At 36.6% G+C, this 24,644-nt stretch overlaps 1 protein-coding gene across 6 annotated transcripts in view; it reads right to left on the reverse strand.

The window, feature by feature from the left end:
- GULP1 (GULP PTB domain containing engulfment adaptor 1) overlaps positions 1-24,644 on the reverse strand; it is a 160,388-nt gene that overhangs the window by 70,292 nt on the left and 65,452 nt on the right. For all 6 annotated transcript variants that reach the window (XM_042784107.1, XM_042784108.1, XM_042784103.1 and 3 more), the window contains 2 exons: positions 14,664-14,770; positions 2,025-2,086 (listed from right to left, as the gene is read on the reverse strand). In XM_042784107.1, the coding sequence (XP_042640041.1) occupies positions 2,025-2,086; positions 14,664-14,691 (90 nt within the window). In that variant the 5' untranslated portion in view covers positions 14,692-14,770. The remainder of the gene's footprint in view (positions 1-2,024; positions 2,087-14,663; positions 14,771-24,644) is intronic.

Genomic DNA, 24,644 nt, shown 5'->3' on the forward strand with positions numbered 1-24,644 from the left:
CGTTTTATCAAGAAGCTTCCTTTAATTCTTAAAGATGTCTTCAGAATAAAGTAAACAAACATAATCCAGTATTTTTCACTTGTGCTCAGTAAAGTCTCCTTTTATTGATAATCTCAGAAGATTATGTCAGAGAACTGATTTTTCTCTTCTAAAGAAGAGAAAACACTATTGTTCATGCACAGTAATTTGCATTCAAAAACTATGTAGCCGAATACAGCTCACATGCCCATGGAGAACAACATCTCTGGTATTGCTTACCATCAAATTGATGTGATTTTCTGAACATGTCATTCTTCACTCACATAATTACCTTTTCAAATAAATCCGATAAAGTGTTGTCTTTTCCTCCCAACAAATATAAGAGTTTTATGAATAGAATCTTATACGACTGGAAGTAAAATAATATGAAAGTTTAAAAAAAAAAAAAAATCAATGAGTCTTTTTCAATACTTGCTTTATGAATGCTTTCTGAATTTTTAATCATTATTTCACAATGTAGTTACAAGATAGGAAATCAACTGGATACTTTCCTAAAAAATCAAAATATTGTAAAACCCGAATGAGGTACTAATAGATACATACTTTCCTCTTAAAAAGAATAATATTGCAAAACTTAATGAAAATGGTACTCGAGAATTGAGGTGGAAACATCATCAAGATTTAATAATGGTATGACTGCATATGCTAGCTAACCCCATAAAAGCTGTACAATTTTATGACAGATCTCAATAAAAAAAGCCATGTGGAAATCCCATACCCTTTACATTCCAGTTACAGAGCAGAGCAATCTTTTACTTGCCTTGGAATAATGAATCAAGTAACTGACAGCTCTAAGTAACGATTTTCTACTGTGATTCAAATGAAAAAATGGGTAACTTTGTGGGTTTTTTTTCCAACACATATGCTGCAGTACATGGCGGATTCCTACATGTATCCTGACAGACCTTAGGGGCAACAGCACAGAGGTGGAGGAGGCCCTCTGAGGTCAGCACCCACATTAAACAGGAGCAGAACTGGAGAGAACACTTGGTAATTTATTAGCCTAAATAAAAATAAAGACTTTTTTGGACCCACAGTCCTTCTAGTAAGACCGAGAACAGACCTCCTTTGGACAGGAACTCCCCATCCCTATTTTCTCCCCCAGAAGTTGTTGATGCTGTTGTTTCCATGGTTATCACCATCTTATCAGTCTTCTTGATTCTAAAAATTTTTTCTGCATAGCTGTACTGACACTTATTCATGAGGTATGTTTCACAGGAAACTGAGTCCTAGCCTGTGCAATAATTTTCATTTTTATAATAACAAACACCAATCACATAAGAACTTTACCCAGAACACACCACAATGAAATCTTACTGAATTATCCTCCCAGCTTAGGCAAGTAATAGCTGATTATTCAGTTTACTCTGAGTTATACTGATTACTACGTATCCCCTCCTCCTTTTAGCAAACCATTTTTTAAGTTGTTATTTTGGGAAGATGAATTTCCTGTGAACAGATGTCTTTAGTCTAATTGAAATACTACTGTAGAACTACACTGTAACTGTGATAAGAAAGCATAAGACTCTTGTTTTTACTGTGCAAAAATTCCATTGTTATTCTATCATATTTCCAGAGTATTTGATATTTCAATATATCCAGCATATAGGATCATTACTCATTGCCATTGCTATTATTCAAAAGAAGGTTACGCTATTAATAGTACTGTAAAACATGCAACCTAATGTTAAATTCCTTTGCACTCAAAATTTCCATCCATTTAGCATCCATTAAAAGGAAACAGCATCAAGCAGAAGAGGAACACTGGTTTGCTTTCTAGAAAACAATCAAATAGTTCAGAACAAGAATCGATTGGCTGTTATTTAAGAAATAAAAACTTCTCATTTGCGAAACAGACATTTACTAAGTTTTTCTTTGCTATTTCATTTGGCTAATTCAAGTCTCTGCAGTTTTCAAATTAAAAGCAAGATAGAACACGCTGAGTTCTAAAGGTAAGGGGGCAAAATAACTTCGTATTTTCTTACCTTTGCATTATAGGGAATATAATGCTTTGATAAGGCTTCCGGAGTGTGCATCCATGTTTTGTCTACAGAAAAGCAGAATAAAAGAAGCACTGAATATGTTATTCAACTGTTAGTTTACCTATTACACTATCTACCTGGAAAACATCAACAATCCTTTTATTTGGATAGGTATCTGTCTGAAGTAGTTATAGAGGTAAACACAGTATATTTCACAACTTCCCAAACATTTACATGAAAAAACTGGTTACTTCTCCTGGGCACAAGTCCCATTTTAACCGACTTGATTTACCATAAGAATTCACACACCTCCCCCCGAACACATTTATTGGTCTAAGGTTGCTTGCCGTTTCTGCCTCAGATCAGTATTTTCTGCATCCTGCTGTTGTTGTTTAAAGCACTGACTGCACATTGTACTTCTCAAGATGTTTTTTTTTGATGAATTATGTCATTTTTTTGGATGAATTCTCAAGATATTGAAGGGACAAAGGAAATTATTTTGGAAAAATTATCAGAGCTGTAACTGATCAAAAAAGCCCTAAGCCTTCTACAGGATAACAGAAGCAAGTCAGATTGTGGTAACTGATTCAGCAGTTTAGATGTTCTTTAATTTTTCCTTACATATCTTAAATAAATTTTCATATTTTTCTTTAAGGATGTTCACATCACAAGACAGCATTAGAGTCTTCCTTCTCCCGCTCCATGGTTCATACAGTGATATGAGGAGTTCATTATTTGTGAAATATATCTTCCCTCCTTTTTAATGGCCATTTAGAATGTTCTATATAATTCAGTGTGGAATTCCAAACATCAGAAAAAAATGCCTTTTATTACAAGTTTAGGAAGAATTTGTAAAAATTTTTCTTATTTGAAAGCATTTAAGAAAAAAAAAAATTAAGATATTCCAAAACACTAAGTTCTATTACAAAAAGCATGAGAGATTCTGCAACACTGAGTAGTATTTTATACTCCACACATACAATATTTAGTAGCATTTCTAACATGAGACTACTCCTGTTTTAATTATCATGAACTAAAGTCACAAATCTGAACCTTTATTGAATTAAGTAACAGATTAATAGATTAAAGCAAAATTCTACCCTTGGATATTCACAGACAATTCCCTTGGCCTTTAATGGGAGTTGCAGTTACAGCAATTACTAACTTCTTTGTTAGTTACACGTAAGAACGATAAAATCCTGTTCACTTCCAGCTGTTAAGAGCAAAAGCTGTGAGATTTTTTGACACTAAACCAATAACTAAATATTACAGAATATACAGAATCACGAAAACTTAAACAGGATATTCATTCACCACGGTAACAGGATCAAATCTGCAAAGCTGGAGGAAATGTTTTTCCTTTAAGCAAATTTCATTCTAGATGACAGTAATGTTCAGCTCCATTACTGAAGAGTGGTATTATCACTTCTTAATTAAGGAAGCACGATTTGTCCATTCAGCAGCACCCTGGAGTATGATTGTGCACTGAAGTGGCTCTTCCCTTCAATTGTGGCTTGTGACTGGAATACCAGAACCAAGAAGTGCACTCATTTCCCAGGATATTTTAAGACCTGAAACCTGATCTCTATTTTGAATATGGTATCGAGAGCTGGTGTTATCCACAAGTGAAAAATAACAACCAGTGTGAATTAGGAATGTTAGAATAAAGCCTGACAACCCCAAAGACAACCGTAGCGTTCTATCTCCCGTCAGTGCACGGCCCGAGGCCGGGCGAGCGGACTGGCCGTGGGGCTTGACTGCAATTCCCCGAGAGGGGAAGGCGGCACGGAAGGCCGGGCTGCTCCCTGCCCCACCGAACAGCTCAGCGGTGAAAATTTCAGCTCGAAAATATGCACTCACATCGCTAATGTCTATGTTTTATTTACCCATTTCTTATACATTAACTAGCTTCAGCAAGGACACTGGCATATTTATAAATTAATAAAAGAAAAATAAAACATTGAATCTCTTAAAAAAAAAAAAAAATCAGCAATGACAAAATCAGTCCTCCATTTCATGCTTAGTATTAGCACAAACAAGCAACAAGGCTGTCACTTCTAGAGCAATTTAACAGGCAGATGATAGACTACACAGGCACCGTAAAACTAGCTATTCTTTGCAAATGTTTCCTCCTTCTTTCTTCCCATCCCCAAGCAGGGCAAATTCAAATCTGAATAAAAGTTATTTTATTTGGGAGCCAAATTTGAAATGTAGGTCCTAATTAAGGATCCAATAATCTTGCCAATATTATAATTAGGTAAAAAGCTTTACCTTAGTATTTTTTTGTGAAGTCATCCACTTGCCTACCAACTTAAACTGTAACGCTGTAGGGATTCCAGCAAGGAAAAACACTGCTAGGAAAGTGTTTCCATCGCTGTTGGTAGCCCTAGTCAGGGAAAGATATGGAAGCATGGACCTGTACTTTCAGCTCAAAAGGAAATAAGTAACTTAGCAGGGTACCAAAAAGATGCTGCAATTCTGTGAGTCTTGTGCCACTGATTAAAACAGTGAGTCAGCATGCAGCATTTCCAACATCCAGGTGCAGGTCCACAGACACTATGACAGAGGTATTCAAGTTTTCCACTGACAATGGAAGCCCGTTTCCTAAAGCCAGGTAATAATTACAGAGTGGTGGCACTTTTGAAAGAAATCTTAACACAAAACAGAATCGATACGAAGCAAAACTCACATTAATAGCAAACACATGCAAAAAATCATGCAAGCTATTACAGGGGAGTTTGTTACCAGCATTTTCTTCTGAACTGTAAGCTCTGATTTTGGACTTCTGCCACTCTCAGCAATGGTTTGAAATGCTGCTTAGAGTTAGTTTGATTTCACAGCAGCTGAGAAAGAGCCAATTTCAGACATTTTGCATCCCATCAACCAGAAAAATACGAAAAAAGAAAACCTATAAAACAGGTATTCATTTAAATACCTGATGTAGATGTGGCTAGTAGTTTGCATGATCCCTCACTTTTTAAATTAATTTTAAATGGGTTTTCACAGCTTAATACTCAATTATTCATTCTGAAGCAACAAACAAAATATGAAACACTACAATGAAAATCACAGTTCATATTACTTTATTAGTTATATAGCAGCAGAAGTTCTAGACACTTTATAGATAAATAAAACAGTAAGTCCTAAAGAAGAGACCAAAAGCCTAGACAAAACCAAAACTGACAACTGCATGCATCTAACATAACAGTAGAAAGTAAGAAGAGATCCGCACTACCACATCAGGTGAAAACTAGTTATTTTAGATCTTGTCTGAAGCTCTTAATCTAGGTTGCCTTAGCATTTACATTAAACATTAAGTGCCCAGTTGTTTTTTGAGAATTATGAGTTCGAGCCACCCAGAGTCCATTAAAACCCAACTAGAGTTTAGCTTGAATCAAGTATGACAGATTCTAAGAGGTAAAAGCCTAAGTATGTGGTGGGGGTTTGCTAAACATACTGGCACTGTATGGCAGAAAAGATGGGAAAAAAAGATCATGGTTCTGAATTCAAGGGCACATGATAAGCCACAGCCCTGTTTAAAGAGTCAGTAATCCTGCAGCCTCTGCACAACACCTCCTCGCGCGCGTGGCATGCTGACTGTGCGGCACAGGCGTTCAGAGAGCCCCTGCAGCAGCAGCACAGCACCCCGTCGAGTTTTTAAGAGAATCTGACTTGGGTGAGAGCTTCTCGGGTTTTGCTCCCTGCCAGCATACACTACCCTGCTAAGGGCAGCAGGAAGACTGCATAAAAGTAACATCTGCAAGATCCAGGGTTCGGCAGACAGAACTGCAAGGCTGAAGGCAGGGGGTTGGGCACTTACACGGCGAGAGCATTAACTGTGCTCAGAATTGGGACTGTGCTCCTTTCTAGCCCCGGCTGAATCACGCCGGCCCCTCCCCATTATAAAGGAAAGATTTCATTCTAATCTGCATTTCACATCAAATTCATGGTCATCACATGGTCTGGGCACACCGGTGCGAGCCACTTCAGGGGCCTCAGCGGCGGTGGCAGAGCCAGGCAAGGATGTGCTGACAAATCACACGCTGAAGTCAACAGGCTGGGGGACTTTGTAAGTATCCAGAACGACTGTGCTGCAGTCAGCGGAGAATCACACTAGGTCAGGTATCAGCACAGCTGGCCATTTATCTACCCAAAAAGAAAGCAGTAACAGTGCCAAGAAATTGTTCTCCCTTTGAGATTAATTCATCCACACATTACTGCTCACAGATATTCCAGAATGGATTTAGTAGAGAGGCACTGATGAACTATTTGCTAAATGGCAAAACAATGCTCAGTGGTGCAAGTTCAGTTAACTGCTTCCCTAAACCCCACTCTTGTTATTAATTCATGCATGCTAGAAGTGACGCTACGTAACTACGTTTCCAAAACATTTATCAAAGCACGAGAGACGTGGTGGCCATTCCATTTAATACAATGAACAGAGAAAGATTCTGGTTTTAATTGTTTGGGGGGTTTTTTATTTGTTTGGGGTTTTTTTTTTTGTTTGTTTGTTTGTTTTTTTTTTTGTTTTGTTTTTTGTTGTGGGTTTTTTTTTTTTTGTTTGGTTGTTTTTTTTAAGTGCCATATTGAGAAGACAGTCATTTCTAGAAGGTAAAAACAAAAGCCTTTATTCTTTACTAATCAAAAACTCTGACAACAGTGGATGTTTTCCTTGCTAACAGAAGCAGTCTTGCAACTGTCTCTTGTTCCTGCTTTACAAAACTTGTTACAGAAAGAAAGATCTTACGCAACAATCAGACTAACAGTCTCCCGAAGAAAAAAGCATCCCGTGAGATCAGTGCTACATCTAGGTAGTAATGCCTCAAGAACAAACAGCTTATTTGCTTCAGTGTGTGTATATACCTATCATTCATTTTTCCTAGATTATCTCTTTCTGTATAAAGAAAGAAAACCTTCACAGTGGGACATACAAGAGTTGTCACCCTTCATTTCCTTTATCCCACATTGTAACAGAAACAGGCAGGTTCTCACAAACCTCACTTACTCTAGTCAGACAACAAGGTAGAATCTGTTTCTCGACTCCTGGAGGCAACAAATGAATCGATACTCTGAGCCATGAGACGTAATTGTTGCTACCAGATTTTTCATCTGAATGCAATACCTAAATATGATTAACAAACATACATCCACCCATATTCTTCCATAACTCAGCTACAGTATTTGTCCCAAACTCCCTCTAGAAGAAAAACAGTACAATCTGTGTGTCTAATAGCAGTAATTTATTAAAGTTATTACCAGGTTACTATGATTAAGCAATTGAAATTATGAATCAAATTCTGCCCTAAACACATATAGGCAAATACCCATCAATCCACATAATTAAAAAATAATTATTTTTGTTGTTTCTTTTCCTTTTTTTTTTTTTTTTTTTTTTTCCTTTTTGTAATCACAATATGTTTTTTTGGAGGCATATTTATTCTTTGCCAAGACAACGGAGCTGTATATCCCAGGAACAGAACAAGCTTTGCAGATTGCTTTGACTTTCTACATCCTTCTCTCATAATATTTAGGATCTTAAGAACAGTTTTAAACAGCTGACTACCAAAACAGCAAAATAATATCACAGAATGTTGGGTTGGCACAGTTACAAAACTAAAAACAGTCTAGTATTTGCATTTCCACCACCAGTAACACTCACTGCATAAAAATATATGCTATAAAATGGGTAGGTTACTATATGGATGCTAGTATATAAGTTTTGACAAGAAAGGAAAATAGGAACAAAATAATATACTGGTGCAACTAACCACTGATTAGCAAATCCTTGCTTTTGCACTTCTAATTTGTTGACGTTAAGAAATTTTAAACAAATTCAGCTTCCTAAAACAAAGGGAAAATGAGAAAAAATTCTGAGCTATTTAGCCTGTACCTCTTTTAAGTTGTCTTCCCACAAGAGCAGCTACAGTGTATCTTTAATAAAAGCTTCTAGTTGAAGTTAAAAGAGAGATTACTGGTATAGCATAATTTATTTTAAGTGATCACATTTTCACTAAGCAGTATGTACATATTACACCTCCAACTCCACCTTTCACTTTGGAGTTCAGTCAACTATTCCAGTATAATTATAAATAAATTTGAAAAAGTATCAATTAAGCTTCTCAAAGATTGTTAAAAAGGTAAGTTCTTGAAGAATTTCAAACTGTTAAACTAAGAATATTATGTGTGTCACTTTAGTAGGGAAAAACAAAGTAAAAAAATGTGAATCTAAATACAGTCAAAACAGAATTTTAATTTTCTATTTAAGTAAGATGAAAATAAAGTAATAGAAAACTTTAATTGAAACTTCTTCAAAAAATACCCATAAACCAAAATGAGTATTTTTAAGAGTAAAAGAAAGGAGTGGCAGCAACCATTCAGAACAACTACAATATGTATACCTGTAGTTTCTTCTTGCTTGTGTATCTAAAGACCATCTTTTTATGCACCTACAGGATTTCATTGCCAAAAGTAGTAATTTCCTGAGTTCTTTGCAATTTCCCAACAGCTTTATAAGACAAAAGTCCAACAAAATGAAGTACTCATTGTGATTCCTATCACCATATGGTTGGTACATATCAAAAGTTATTTGACACAGAACAGTATGCCTTGTCTTTAATTAGACATTCACCAGTTAACTAGCAAAGTACCTATGTAACTCAAGCACTGAGACTGTATCTTGGGTGAGTTACTTGCATTTGTACACTTGGACAAGAACACTACATCATACACTAGCAACAACTTATATCAAGAATTTATTAGCTTTTAGATCTCAAAAGATATGCTTGCCCAACTGCTGTGTGAATCATTTAACTTTCTGTAAATTAGGCTGTATAAACTTTAACAAGATAGAAACCAAAAAGCTTAGGACTCTTCCGAAGCTGTTCCCATTCTGAAGTCAGTATTTAGCGCTTTATGGTTAAGCAGTGAGCATTCATTCTTGAAAGGAGCTCCTTAGGTTCTGCAGAAGTATCGAATAATTACTGTGGTAAATATCACTGTTAACTTGGCCAGAATATTCTTTAAAGCAGCTGAAAGATAAGATTATTTCTGCAATACTTTTCTGAAAGTAATGAAGACAGAATAGGCGACAGGAAATTATCCTCCTATTCTCATGTTAAGAGAAAGAAAAGAAAAATTAGGCTTATCTGTGCAGACCCACCGTGAATCCTGTGGAGAAAGTTCTCAAAGCATACTCATTTGTAGCTATTCATCCTCTAAAGGCATAACGTAATCATTTAATTCCTAAACAATTAGATCTGGTCGTTCTGCTTTCAGAAGATAGAGACATACATACACAGTTGTATACAAATGCATGCAAGCACACACATGCTGCAGAACTGGCCACTTCCTCGTGCCACCAACAGAAGATGACTCGCTCCTTGCCAAATGAAAATAGTAACCCTTCAACCCTCCTTGTTGGCACACTTGAAAGAGTACATCCATAGCCTGATTAGACCAGGATAATAGTTCAAACAATACTAAAAAAACCATACTCAGTTACCAATCCAAAAAAGTGACTTGGTCACTGAATATTGGTTTTCCGTATAACCCTATATTTAAAAACCCAAGAAGCAGTACTACAAAGACACAAAACCTCTTTGTGGAGGTATTACAAAAGTATTAAGATAACTAATTTTTGTGTTACATGTGACTAGCTGAATAAAGAAGTATTTAGTATATAAAAAAGAACTCTTTTTTCCTCCTAAACTTTGCTCTTGAAAAAATTCTTACTTAAAAAAAAACCTACAGACATCAAGCAGCAGCTTTTTTGGGGTGGAGGCAGAGGAGATTTGGACCTAGTTATATTTTTTCCCTGGAAGGGGATGAGTGCTTTTATGAAAGGACAAAAGGCAATCGCAAGAATATTTGAAGACTACAGTGAGGAAGATGGTGACTACTTATATGTCTTTAAAGTATATGAGTATCTACTCTTTTTTTATGATTTTTATCATTATTGTTAATGTGGAAGAGCAGCACACAATAGCCTGTTTGTTTAAATAACTGATGTGAAATATACTCTCTGACAGAATGAAAGTAGTTGCTTTAGGACTATACTTATCCCCTTCACCTTTTTGAGGCTTCAGCTGTTGTCATTCAGAAGAGGAAATAGAAAATAAAACATTTGTCAACTCTGGAATGCAGTCTAAGTTTACAATAAAAATAAAGGTCATATTATAGCCGGTCCATTCACATAAAAGAGGAACTTCTGATTGCATTTTTTTTGTCAGATCCTGCCCATTAAATTCCTCTGTCTACACTGTCATGTATGGGACTCATAAAAAGCCACTGCCAAAAATGTTATTGCTGAAGCTTATGATTTATGACAGGCTATTACGTCAATATATTCCATTTAGCATTATGAATACCATTTACATCTCATGAGCTGATAATGTGGCACCAACTACCAACCTTATGAACTGCTTTCATATGGAAAAAAAAAAAAAAAACATCAGAAAATTTAGATTCCTGCACACAACAGCAGCTTTGGCATTGAACTTTGTACCAGATGTAAACTAAGGCTGACATTTATTCTGGGATGAAGGAAGACCATTGGGGTGTAATAAAGAATGAAATAAATTCAGCTGTGATTTACATCCTCCACAACCTCACTGAAGTCCACTGGATTTCACACACTGTAATTCAATACTAAATTTAGCCCAAAGTAGACATATACACCTACATTTTTAGCACTACTTTGAGACACTCAGAAAGTTTCACTCTTTCACTCCCAGAAGGTTTGGATTACAGTCATTCCATATTCAGCAATGCATCTAAGAGAACAGTAGTTTTCTTTCACATTTCTGACGAGGCAAACATCAATAAATACTAGTTAATTTTTGTTTACTTATATGCACCAGTTCTTATACTAAGGGCTTTGAATGGAAGGCCACAGAATCAGTAAAACGTGGCAAACTCATCTGCAAAAGGCATCTCCATTCACCAAAAAAATAACCAAACCAAAACAAAACCCCCATAGTTAATGCTTTCTTATTTGCGTATGCACATTACCTGTACACACAACCACATAGAGATTAAGGACAAATAGGCAATTTGCTTTAGATACCAATACACTTATGAGAAAAAATTACATGAATATATAGCATTCACAAAGATCTCTTACAGGAGAACTACCTTAATATCCCTAAGTTGCTAAGAGGGACAGAAATTATCAAGATGAAAACATATTTCAAGATGAACAGTCTTTGATCTGGACTACAGACTTTTTGCATTACATTTCAGACTGAGCATGCTAATACACCTGACTTAAAAGGAAAAAAATAAAGGAAAAATTAGACTTCTACAAGATTCCATTTACTTATGATTACTTGTGCAATTACTTCCTGAAACAAGCTGAATTTGTTTAAGCTTCGCATCTTTTTATACTTTTCATTGTCATTACTAGGATGAAAGATGAACAGCTTGATTTTATTCAATCTGAAATTTAAGCATATCAATTAAGCCTTCAACTAAGATGACTACCAGATGCATAAAAATAATTACAACTAAAATAAAAACATAAAATATCCAGGTTAGAATTTCTGGTTAATTCTAAATCTCAGGAAGTCAGAGAAGCAATGCCTGTACCAGCTGTTTTTAAGGTCAGAGCACTCAGCACACCTTGTCAGCTGCAGTGGTTGTTTCATGCCCAGACCATGGCCCTCAAAAATAAACTTACACTGAGCACTGATATGATACCTGTAGTACACAATAGCACTGCCATATGAAATATTGGTAATGTTGAAAATGGGGGTCTGTGATCTAAGGAGCACTGCTCTGATCTAGGACAAACCTGCTGTTCTCGTAACACAGACGCTCTCGATACACATAAACACATCACACGTTATACCTACGAGAAGCTTTTTTCTTTAAACAATCAGGATTAATTTAAAAAAGAGCTCACTTCCTTTCTCTCTTAGCAACTCACATTTCTTTTGCAGCTCTTTTGTGAAAATACAGGTTGCTATCCAGCCCCCAACAGTTTGCGAGTGGGGGTGGATTTTAGTGGATTGATTTTAGTGCTTCTATTCTTACTTTGTCTTCCAATGTCTGTCAACGATAAAATAATTTCCTCAACACTTAGAAGAAAAGTTTTGTTGCTTGCATCTGGTGATGGCATGAGAACAGAGCTCTTCAGCCAGTACAGCACAGTCCCAGTCACTCTAGTCACCAGCTCACCCAGTTCAAGAAGATAAGGAGCTACGGCACTAGCAACTATCTTCTCCAGCTGCATCATATTAAAAGGCTAGTATAGACTGATTGTGACCATGAGGATTAGGGGACACTTATTCTATAAATCTGCACAATTCAGAAAATCTTTGGCTGTTATGAAAGTACCACTTATAGCTGTTAAAATTCTCCTCACAGTCCTATATATTTGAGACTGTTGTTTATGTAGCTCCAAGGTAACAGACAGACACAAACCTGTAATTAGTACAAACCCTACCAGCATAGCCACCAGGAGACTCATTTGGATGGACAGAGAACTGTTAAAGAAGTCCTGGCACTCACGTAGTTAACTCCTCAAAATATACATGTGTCAAGAGAAGAACCCCACAAACAACCCCACCAGACACAGGCATGGAAACTGTTGTATCTCTGAGGTCTGAGGGTAAAATCAGGAAACACAATAAAGGAACCTGATTGAATCTGTTCTTGAATGCAGTTATTGGACACGAACGCTGATACAGCCAAGCTTTTCCGAACTTCAGTTAGCATGAAAAATACGTAATTTTCTCTTATTCTAGACAATTGATGAACTGAAATTTGTCTTTTTCCTAGGATACAAGAATGGAAATGTCGTGTTCATTACTATGAATAAACTAAATGGATGACAGTATTTAATTCTTCTGGTTGCTCAAGTTTTGAATATTTTTTAAGAATCCAGAGTGATTGCATTTTGTTACGCGTGACAGCTTCTTTCATGATACTTTTTTTCTTGTTGGAGTAAAGAGAACAGCACACAAAATCAACTGAACAGCAAAGCAAATGTCCTTGAATACACTGAAATTCCAAGAATTAGGTGAAGTCAGTAAGAATTTTTTATGAAGAAGTAAAACCAGAAACAAATTAATCCAGAGCCCTCAAATGATCCCAGATACCTGTGGATACAACTTCAAAATTTGGCTATAAAGGCAAGACACAGACATTGACAATAGCAATGAGAATTAGTGAAAGTGCATTTTAGTGCTCTGGGTGCAAGTCAAAACACCAAGGAAACATCCCATAGAACATGACTGGTCTGTTGCTGAAACATGGCAGGCCATGCTTTAAACATTATCAGAAGTCAATAGAAAACAAAAGGAAAAAACTTACATGGTCACCTAGGCAAAACAAAATCTACAAAACCCAAACTTCTTTCCCAGTTGTGATAAATCATTCCACAATTAAAGAATATTGACATCATCACTCAAATTATTTGGAAGAAACTAAGCAACACTATTAAGCAGCTGGTAGGTACAGATCTCCTGATAGCGGTGTTACAAGCACCTACACAAGAAAACACATCAGTGCTTAAGAGGAGCATGGGCTATGGATTTTAGCTTATTTCCTCAGCATCCAGCATGCTGCTGGGGTATCAAGTAATCTTTCATCTGGTTTTATAGCCTTTGTGAATAAGTGTATTTTCCTTTTGCGCTCAAGCTACATCTGTTGATAATCCAGACTACTTATGTTACCTTGATTCATCTGGCTTTAACAAATAAATTCACTAGACATGCAAGTATGCAGTGATGCTATTATTCTGTATCAGTGTAAGGCATGGCAGAGTCATTTTATTTCCAGCTTTGATACTGATACCAAAGCAAAAATTCTTGTTACATTAACAAAACATTTACACTTACTCCAATTGAGTTTACATCTAGTTATTAAAGCAGGGTCTCCAGCTCAGTGTGTATCACACTTAAGGAACTTTAGAAGAAAACATGAAAAATAAAGAAATTAGACCTCCTAAGTATTTTCTACATTACAAACAAATGGGGAAAAGAGCAATAAAGGTGTCAGTAAAAAAAGCCGCATCTCTAATACTCCATCTAAAAAGTTATTTTTAATCATAAACAGACCATGAAAAGAAAATAAGCAAGCCAGAAAAGCAACAAACATAACTGAATATTTAGTGGTTTGCTAGTCTTTTGGTAAGCATACCATTGCAGACAGATACAAATGCAGAACAGCTTCTTAAAGCTAGTTCTGCTGCATGAGATGTTTCAAGTATATTAAATACAGTTTTCTAAAATATCTTCTCCAAGAATAAGAACCCACTGAATATATATGTAATAAATACAGAAGCTACTAACATGATACAAGTCCTAAGAACCTCCAGCACATCCTTTAGTGTGTGCAGGGAAAAAAGAAAAAAAAAAGTGTGTATATTTCATAAATGTGTGTATTTTGTATTTATATATATAGATACACACCCCCCAATAAAGAAAATATTATGAAACTCAACATAAGCCTTATAATCCATAAAGCTCTAACTATCAATCGAGAATGCTTTGCTCTGTACATCTTATAGAAGACTGCCCATTTCTACCTAGTTAATTAGGTACGATTATTCGTAAGTACTTCTGTGTATAATTCTTGATATTCTAAATAACTTATACAGGTTATTTATGTATCCCATGGAACATAAGCTAAATTACTTACCTTTCTTTCTGCTAAAAGCACGATTCATGTTGGAAAAAAAAAAAAAAAAAAAAAATCTATCCAGTCAACGACGTTTCTGGGTTTGGATTTTTTCCCCCCACTTTAACCTGCAGAACAACACACATAGAAGATAAAAGTCCATTATTATACTTGAAGTTAGCTCATTATCTTCATATTAAAGACAATGCAAATAATTTTAAGAATTATTAAATAATTCAGAGAAATAAAAGGGAGATGTGCTTTACTGAGCAAGAAATTGCAGAATTGAGAGGATTCATGTTTGAGTGCTCAGTGGTACTTAATACAGAAAAACATTTTAAAGCTTTCTGTGAACTTCTCACTGAGATTTCAGAAACACATAGAAGATGGTATTATATGTATATATGAAGACAAATACTACACATAATAGGTTGGAAAGAAAACTTTAAAATGAATGCTTACTAAAAGACTCCATAAAAGCATTCAGTTCATATTAGTAGTTCCGTGTTTTGTGTCATTTAGGTTGTCAGATTATTTCAAGCTATGCTTTCATCTTTCCATGGGCTTGACATGAGGGCTATGAGGGGGGAGAAGAGGAGGAGGAACATGAAAAAAAAAAAAACAACAAAAAAACCCAAAACAACAATATAAACAGTCCTCTTCATCCAGGGATTCAATAATGAAAAAATTGCCTTCTATCAGTGCAACTGCTTCCTTGCTCTGATTACATCAGACTGTACGGTAATTCCTACATTTTCTTCACTTAAAACCACTGATACACGCTTAAAAAAATCTTATCTTAATTTTTGACTCACAATATTGATTTCAGAATTTCATTCTTCACCAACATTTTGCAGGGAAAAAGAAAAATAAAATCCAACACATCCAATGCTGTTCCAAACCATCCCACTTTGTAGTACAGAGGTTTTCCTTTTTCAACCATATGTACAGATACTCCCACCACTCCTTTCCATTCTGTTCAGACCTTCCAGCCAAAAGCTGCACCAGTGCCCTTTCGCTTTCTCTGCTCTCAAAGTAGTCCACTCAAAGGAGAAAAAAAAAATTAAATTTAAAAAAAAAAAAGCACTTGCTATCAGATTATCTTTGAAAATCAGAACATTACCTTTGCTTTGAATAAAAACAAAAGGTAAGCCAGTATTTCAAATTTCAACATCAAGATGACTGATGAATTCATTTAAGGTACTTTATGCAGCTCATAAATGCGTTTTGTGGTTCTTGTCCCTCGTTTTCAAATAATTAAGATCAATACCAATTAAAGCAATTATAGACCAATTTCCATGTAAATAGTTGATATTATTCAGATTAGAACATGTGGGCAATTGCAGCTAAAAAACACCTCCATTTTATTTTCAAATAATCACTGATGTGGTAGGACTTCTTTTCCTGTGAGAATGAAGGAGCAATGCCTGCTTACCTAAACTACAGCACAGTACCCTAGATGTACAACCAACATTTGCTCTTTAAAGTACACGTACCAGATCTTTTTTGTTTCACTGAGCATTTAAGAAGGGAGGATGCAATGAAATAGGCAAAGGTAGCAGGATATACTTCCCATATACTTATTTCAACACCAAGTCAAGAAACAATGCTTTTGGCATACAACACAGTGGTTGTTAACAGCAAAACTGCAGCAGCCTTGCAGTCACCCACAGCCATTCCTGCTGGCCACCTTCCCTACTGTCAGGGCTACCCAGAACGCCGGGGATACGCAGAGGCCAGTGAAACCAGAACACAGCCATAGTGAGGGCTCTGAAGCCCTAGAAATGATTTCAGCAGCATCCCTGGAACAGACAGTGGTGTTACTGGGCTAACTGTTGTTCCAGTAAGTCATGGCTCACCCGTGAGGAAGTTTCACCAAAAGCTGCCAACGCGCGAGTAGCTCTCCTCACAGGGAAGGCACAGAGTAGGACTTTCATCAATATAAATAATAATGAATAAAAAGACAGAGTTATGATTTCCCTCTCATACACCTCTGGCAGTCGCACTGCACAGCACTAGACCAAGCGCTTGAGTTCTCCTCCACAATGGGATCATAACATGTCCTTTTTTGGTACCCTTGTTTAAAATTGTGTATTCCTGTCCTCAGCCAAGAGACTACTAAGTAACATACTTGAGATGGCTTACTGAGTAGAGGATATCCTAAATAGAGACCATGTACGCATATCTTGAGGCTGTTGGCTGGCCACAGTTCTAGAGATCACCATTCAAATATTTTGTTTTAAATCACAGTGTAACTAAGTATGTGTTTTTAACTCATGGACAAGGATACATTACCATTAAAGTAATCTGCACTAATTGAGACCAAAATTTATTACTACTTACCTAATAATGAACAGTAGTGGACAAAATTGTGTTCATAATTTCAATTCAAAAGCAGCATCAATAGAACTAAACACAAAAACGGCATAGACAACAACTAGTATTAAAATACTTATCCAGTGTACTTTCATTTATCATGGAAAATGTTATAAAGCAAGGAAAGAAATACAATTAGCTACATGCAACTGCTTTTTACATTTCCTCAAACTGTACTACGAACAACTTCATCAACCTCTCAGATGCACAGAAACAGATGGTTAAATGCCCCACACAATTTTGTTTGAAAAAGACCACTCAAACACCACAGGGCTATTTTCAAATTCCTCAGTTGGTTTTGGGGCAAGAGGGTGGTATCAGACTGTCATAAGCAGCAAAGTTATGGTTAGACATATCTGTGATTTATTTGCTCACAATATTCCAACAGACAAACAAAACTATTAGAAGCAAGCAAGCTGTTCCGTGATCACAGATGCCAGACAGGTTTTCTGGTAGAATATGGCTTTGTTTCTGACAATGCTCAACACACAAAGCTGCTGGAAAAAAAATGAGTTGCAAAACAGTCTGTTAAAAGCTTGTAATGAAGTCAAAAGGAAGGGAAGTCAGAAAATTCCATTATGGTGCAGGGGGCCCTGTGCAAACACCCGGAGTCCTTCCTGTGAAACCACTTGTTTAGAAAGGGTAAAGCAGATGTAACCACCAGAGGCATGAGGGAATAGGAATGTGGACCAAACCATTTCATTACTCATCACTTAGGAAGACACACCTATGTGAAGAATGTTTCTCCACCTTACTCCTAGGAGTTTTCTTCAGCTTTGTCCACAGACCAAACCCTACTAGGAAATACAAACCTGCATGTGATTTAACAAAATGGTTAACTGACAATATATGAAAAGTTCTGACAGCTATATACTAGGAAAATTTGGGGTTGTATAAGGTTATTTCTTTTGAGGCAGAGAGAAAAGAGAGACAGAAAGAGAAAGAAAAGGCTTAGAAAATAATTTTATTAAACTAATAAAAAGCCATAAACAACAGCCAAACATCCTGAGGATCCAGGGGGGACACACACCTTCAGTCTGAACAGCAACATGAAGATGTGGCATGGGAAGTTGAGTGTTTAAGCTGCCATGTCAAACTTGAAACAGTAACAGGGGAATGCAAACACCTTCATCTCCTTTCCCATTTGTCTTCACTGCCATTAACCCCTTACTTTTCAAGACAGGGTGCTTCTCACAGTGAGGAGGAAACTGCAAAATATCAGGGGCTGCAAGGAAACTAGTGGATTTGGTGACTGCAGTATTTGCAGGCATTTGGACTGGTGAGTGCAAGGGAAGTAAGATTTGAAGATGAAACTGTCACCTCCTTAATTACTTTTTAATACTAGCGGTAATGCTGCTGGCTGTCTTCTATACTTTATGCAGCAAAGGAAGCCAAACAAAGGAAGCGGAGTGGCAGTCTTCCAGCTTTCAGTACAAGCAACTGCAGTCCTCCCAGGCCACTGAAACAACAACGAAGCTTCCACACAGACATCTTTAAATGCCTGTGGCCTCCTTCAGAAATGTGTTTTGAAATGTTTTCTAAATTTAGAGGTGTCCCAGACAAGACAACGGAGGGGTACTTAGGAAGCGGATGAAACCAACCAGCAGTGTAATTGGTTTCATTTGTCTCCTACCTCCTCTTAAAAATTAGGTATTCCTCAAGATTTATTTGGGGTTCCCCCCTGAGCTGGTCCCTTTGAATGGCATGGGCTATAACAATTACCTGAGCCAAACCTTTTTTTTGCATACCTATTATTTATTCCACAGATAATCCTTCCAACAAAACCTCCCTACATCCCCCAATTTGCACTCATCCATGCCCTTCAATAAAAAAATATTTAAAAAAAAAAGTCCAATCTGTTGCTTCCCTGTCAAATACACACACAGTGTTTCCATAGAAAATCAGCTTGAGAAAACCTGAAGAGTCACTCTTTCCCCGCTCAGACCCCAGCCCTTCCAGCACAGTGGATAACATTTCTTCAAGAATGAATCACAAAATGTCTTGAATCCTGTTTTCAAAAGGGCTGCAGCACACAAGAATGTGTGATTCATTGACTTGCAATGAAACTTAGGCTTATAAAGTTACTTCTGAAGGTAAGATGAGAAATTTCAGAATATGGTAACAGCCTTAAAATTATTCTTCCAAGTTAGACCAAAACACCATAAATAAAACATGCACTACTTTATTTTTTTTTTTCTCTCTCACACAGTGTAAGCCTAATACCTTTGTGACAAGTGTTTTTTCCCCCCACGGGAAGATGTCTTTCAGACCACAGGTAAAGCATTTCTCATACAGCAGATCTGTCAAAGCTAGAGGAGTATTCACAGAAAATCCAAGGACAAGCAGACAGCACTGTTTTGCTATAAATATCAACATCAGAGGCCAGGAACCAGAAAAGCTATATGAAACTCATGCATTTCATGCCAGTTTCCAAAAAGTTCAGGTAAGTGGCTTTTCACTCTCCCATTTCCTAAAAATAACGTGCTCCTTTCAACAGGAAAAAAGAAAATACAGATGAGTAACAGGTGACAAGGGGATATCACACAGACATATGACAGCAAAAACAACTCCTTAGGCAAGGTTACCACTACGGTGTGGGTTTTTTTCCTTACAGCAAGAAGAAATATCAACATCAAGAAATAGAACAAGATTAAATTTCAGTATTGAAGTAGAACTCCAAAGAAAATGTTTTTAAAACTGCTGCAAGCACCAATAAAATCTCAGACAAGTTGTTAACGGCACAATTTTAAGAAAAAACAGAGAAATATAAAATGCACTTGTTTCACAAGTACAGTGCTCTAGATCTGGCTTTTAAAGCATTAGCAAACTTTTTTTTTTTTAAAATTGCATTTTTCAGCATGTTTATTTGTAAACAACTACTTTGTATTATCCTTATCAATGATTACGTTGACATGAAATAATGGATTACATTATTCATAAAACAAACTAAAATTTATAGTGTACAAACAAAAAGAATAATTTTAAACCCAGGAATATTCCCTTCTTCTCAAACTCGCTATATTTTCCAAGAAAAAAACGATACTCTTATTTTGTTCACAATGATAGAATAATCACAACAGGATACAAGAGGAGCTTCCTTTTTCCTCCAACTTGCAAGCACCAGTGTCTAGTGAAACCTGGTGAAGGATTTCACTCTTGTCAGTCTAATTTTTACTCTGCTGTACAAGAACTTACAGATGTCAGATGCTTAGAGCCAGCAGAAAGGCTTTATACACGTTCTCTCTCAAAGAACTCTGGTACTTTCATCTGCTTCCAACAGACAGACAGATGGCAAACATCTTGCTCACTTGCAGATAAGCAGATCTGTATTTGACATCCCATTAGCCATTTGATCATCTATATGGAATCTGAATAAGATTTCTGCCTATCCCACTACTTTCAGATGGATGATTGAGAGCCTAGGGAGCTTTGTTAGTGTTTTGTTTTTAACAGCAAAGGAATGACATGCAGCCATGGGGCTCACCGTTAACAGGTAAACGGTGAACAGCTCTTAAAAATAAAGCAGTTCTGGTAGAAGGGATACTGGACTCTTGAGCTTTTTGACTCACAGCATGAATAATTCTCCAAAATTTTACACACAGTCCTTGCTTGGGTGGATATATACAGTTAAAAGGAAAGAGATGTCCTGACAATGAACATGGTTACTTTTATGTTGGCATCATCCTTTCTCCTCTGGAAGAGCTGACTGCTCCATACAGTCTGGAGAAGCTACATTTTTAATTTCTCGCACGTTATTTTCAAACCCTCTAATGAGTTATCATTTTACTACTCTACCAAAGGATATTTGGCCAAACTTGAGAAGTGCATTAGACATACCATCACGCACCCATGCTCAACCGGTCCTGTAAGACCACTCTACATGCTTCCCTCAATGTGTGTTAAACTTAATTGAAACTCAAAAGCTGATTACTGGTGTTCAAAACATAATTATAAGAGAAAGTGAAAAACCCAGATGTTTGTTTAGACAGAAGCAGCCAGAAGATTTCTGGGTAGGTACCAGGGAACATCCAGCAAGAAAATAATTAGGAGAAATATGCCCACATCTCCCCACACGCACACCGCTCTTAGTTTTGCTCCTGTACAGACTTCACAGTGCACACTAGATGTTTTCTCTGCTGCAGTCCTCTCTCCAGGACCTCAACAAGCTTGCTCCAATGTACTATAAACACAAAATGAAAGAAATAATTACCCTCTCCTCAAGAGCTCAGAACTATGACACTACAGATGGTTTCATACTCTCTGAAGTCATAGCTTGGGTGTTTGTATTTCCTAACTGTAGAAGGGGGGTTTTTTTGGTTGTGGTTTTGTTTTTTTTTGTTTTTTTTTTTTTTTTTTTTGGGGGGGGGGGGTAGGGTGGGGGGGGGGTGTTTGGTTGGTTGGTTGTTTTTTATTGGGTTATTTTTTTGTTGTACAAGATGAATACAAAATTAACAGAGATCATCCTCTTATGGAAATGAGTGCATGCTAAAAAGTTATAATCGTGTCAAGGGGGGAGGGGAAGAATATCACATCAGTATTCAAAAACCTATTTATTTGCAGGATGACTTCAAGTCTATACTTTTACTACTTAATATGGGGACCCTTGTTCCACAACTCTCCCTCAAAGGAGAACCAGAACACTGTACAGACTCTAGATATACAGACTGCTATGCAGAGTGTATACTTGCTTTCTTATCTTTTACAGTACAATTCCTATGATCACTTCCCTTCCAGCGCTAAAGATCACAAGTTGAAAAAAAAAAAAAAAATCACTACTTTACAGATTTCTAACAACTGATTTTCTCATAAGCAATTTATTAGCACATTACATGCTTCTGAAGCAATTACATACAATAGTGCCATTCATTTAACAAAGGTTTAAAAAGCGTCATTCTCTTCACAAAAACTTTTGAAATCCAGGATACTGAACACAATCCCTTACTATTAAAGTCAAAAGATTTCTCATTAATGCTAATACATTCAGAATCTTTGTTTTAATTGGTTAGCCTCAAGGTCAGCATTAAGTTGTATTTATACAGATGAGATGGGCTTTATTAAGTGATTGTGACAGTTTTCAAAATCAAGAAAATTTAGCAATATCCATTTTGTCACTTCTACTAAATCAGTTTCAGAGTATGCTGAAAACTAGATTAGACTGGTTTTTAGTCTTTATCATAATACATTCCTTAAACTTATCTTCTTTAGCCCTTCTGAATACATTTGGAATAATCCCAACATATCAACAAGGACTTGATATAAAGTTAAAAGCACATATATGAAATTTACAAAATAATATTTATGGCAAATTAACCTCCTCATCTCTGTCTTGTAGATCAAGTAGATGTTCAAGCAGTTTGTTATAATGTGCATTAAGGAAAAGCATTCAGGTTTTGTAAACTATTATGGTTATTATGAATCCTATTTTGAGGTTTTGTCAAGTCACCCATCTTAGAGTAATTTAGTGGAAATTACTGAGATATAGACTACTACATAATAGCATTTACAAGCTAGCAAGACAAATTTATTCGATTTTCCTGGATAGGAATGCTCTGTATCCTTTAACAAAGTTGGGACTAAGGAGAATGTGTAGGGTTTTTAAACCATGATAGATCAACAAGTTTAGATTCAAACATCACATCGCACATCGAATGCTACTGGCAAAACATGATTCCAGTCCCTGCATCAATTAACTTCCTTGTAGTTGAAACATGTTGTAGTTCTATCATCATGTTCACAGTTCATGTAGCTTTCCATAGAAGAACCCCCTGTGAGGCATCTCCAATATTTGGGGATGAAAGAGTGTCTTCTCCTGTCATTTACAAGCATACGATACTTTGACAACGATCCTTAAACCACTACGCGTAGCAGCTCACTCCCCAGGTAGGCACCGTTCTATGCTGAACCCCCAGAACCAGAGGAGAGAAATAAATACAGATCATCCTCCCAAATATAGGAAAAAAAAAATCAGACAACTAACAGCAGATTTAGTGACTGTTCCCGTAACTCAACTACTGGTGAAAAGTAGGTACCAACACCTGCCATGTTTCCAAAGAAAGTAGTTTTTAGGCTTTTCTCTTGAAAACTGGGGTGTGGGGGGGTAGAAAGGAGGAACAGAACACAAGCCAAAATCAAATGCCAAACTTCAAAAGAACAGTGTTTAAAAACCAGAAATGGACCCTTGCCTGAAAGTTTCCTATTGAATGGCTTCAATGCCTTTGGCATTTATTTTTCTTTTCTTTCTATGCAGACCTGAGCTACCAACTCTGGCCTATGGCATTGGGTACAGTAACTAGATCTGTAAACACAGATGCAAAACCATGACATTGTCAGAGCACCCCAGTCCTTTCAGAAATTTAAGCTTCGCTACCAGCGTTTCAAGAACTCTGTGTATGGATTCACAGCGTACCAAATACGACCCTATTTAAACCTGATTTTCAAATGTATCTGTGCAGGTGAAGACTGCAAGTTAATCTCATTTGAACTATATTGACACACCTTTAACATCTGTCCCTACCAGGCAGCACCAAGCATCTGAATGCCCAGTGCTGACCTCCTTGAAGAGTAGAGCTCGCAAGGGCTAACCGCTGTCCTCCTCTATGAGGAAGAAAACTCCACCAGCATGCATATACTTTGCTATGAGATCCTGGTAACAGATACCCATGGACAATCTTCTCCTTGTCAGTTACTACCAGACACTCTATTTCAAGAGAAGAAACTACAACACAACCACGGAATATAAACCAACTCTCTGTTGCATTCATGTACTTGAGAAAATGCTGCTTTCAAAAGCCAAGCCTAGGAGTCTGCTGGTAAAACAAAATCAGAACCATCAACATAAAACTGCACCCTCCATCCAACCAGTACACCAAACTAGATGTTGCGCTCTCCTCCTCCTTCCCTAAACAGCATACATCGAATTTGCCAATTTTATGAATCACACTTTATTCAGATTACTTAAGTTACTTCCAGTACAATCACATACAAATAATACTGGTAGTCACTAATGAAAATTGAATTACTCGATGTTTTGAATTCATACACAAGCACAATTTCACAAACATTTCTTAAATACTGTTTTTTCCAAAACACTTTCATGTTGCTATACAATCAAAGGATCAACCATACAAGAGAGAGAACCAAACATCTCTACTGGTATTTATGCATTTCACAGAAGTTAATTTCTCAAGAAGTATCTAGCAGTACTGAAAAAGAACAAGCTTGTGTGAAATTACAATCTTCAACTGCAGTAGAAGCAAGACTGTTTAAGGTTTTTGTAAAAAAAATTGAGCACAAAGGTAACAATTGAGAAATGCAGCAACATATGAGAATTTCTGTAATAAGGAATAGTCATTATGGCCCAGTGCTATAAAAATCCTGCTCAAACACACCACCTCTTTAGCTACAGTTTTCTGCACTTTTCCAAAACCCATTCTCTTTTAATGGAAAACTTATGCAAGAAGACTCAAAGCTCATTCTTCGGAAATTGTTTGAATATATATGCACATGCAGAGATGTGCACTCTCAACTGGCTCACTGATTGCATGCAGATGAAAAAGACTGCTACTGAGTTATTACAAACATCTTTGACCCTTCCTCTAAAAACAAAAAAAATTTAAGTAGCTGTTG

This window comes from Tyto alba, unplaced genomic scaffold (genome assembly GCF_018691265.1).
Source record: "Tyto alba isolate M040663 unplaced genomic scaffold, T.alba_DEE_v4.0 Super-Scaffold_7, whole genome shotgun sequence".
Taxonomy (NCBI): Eukaryota; Metazoa; Chordata; class Aves; order Strigiformes; family Tytonidae; genus Tyto; species Tyto alba.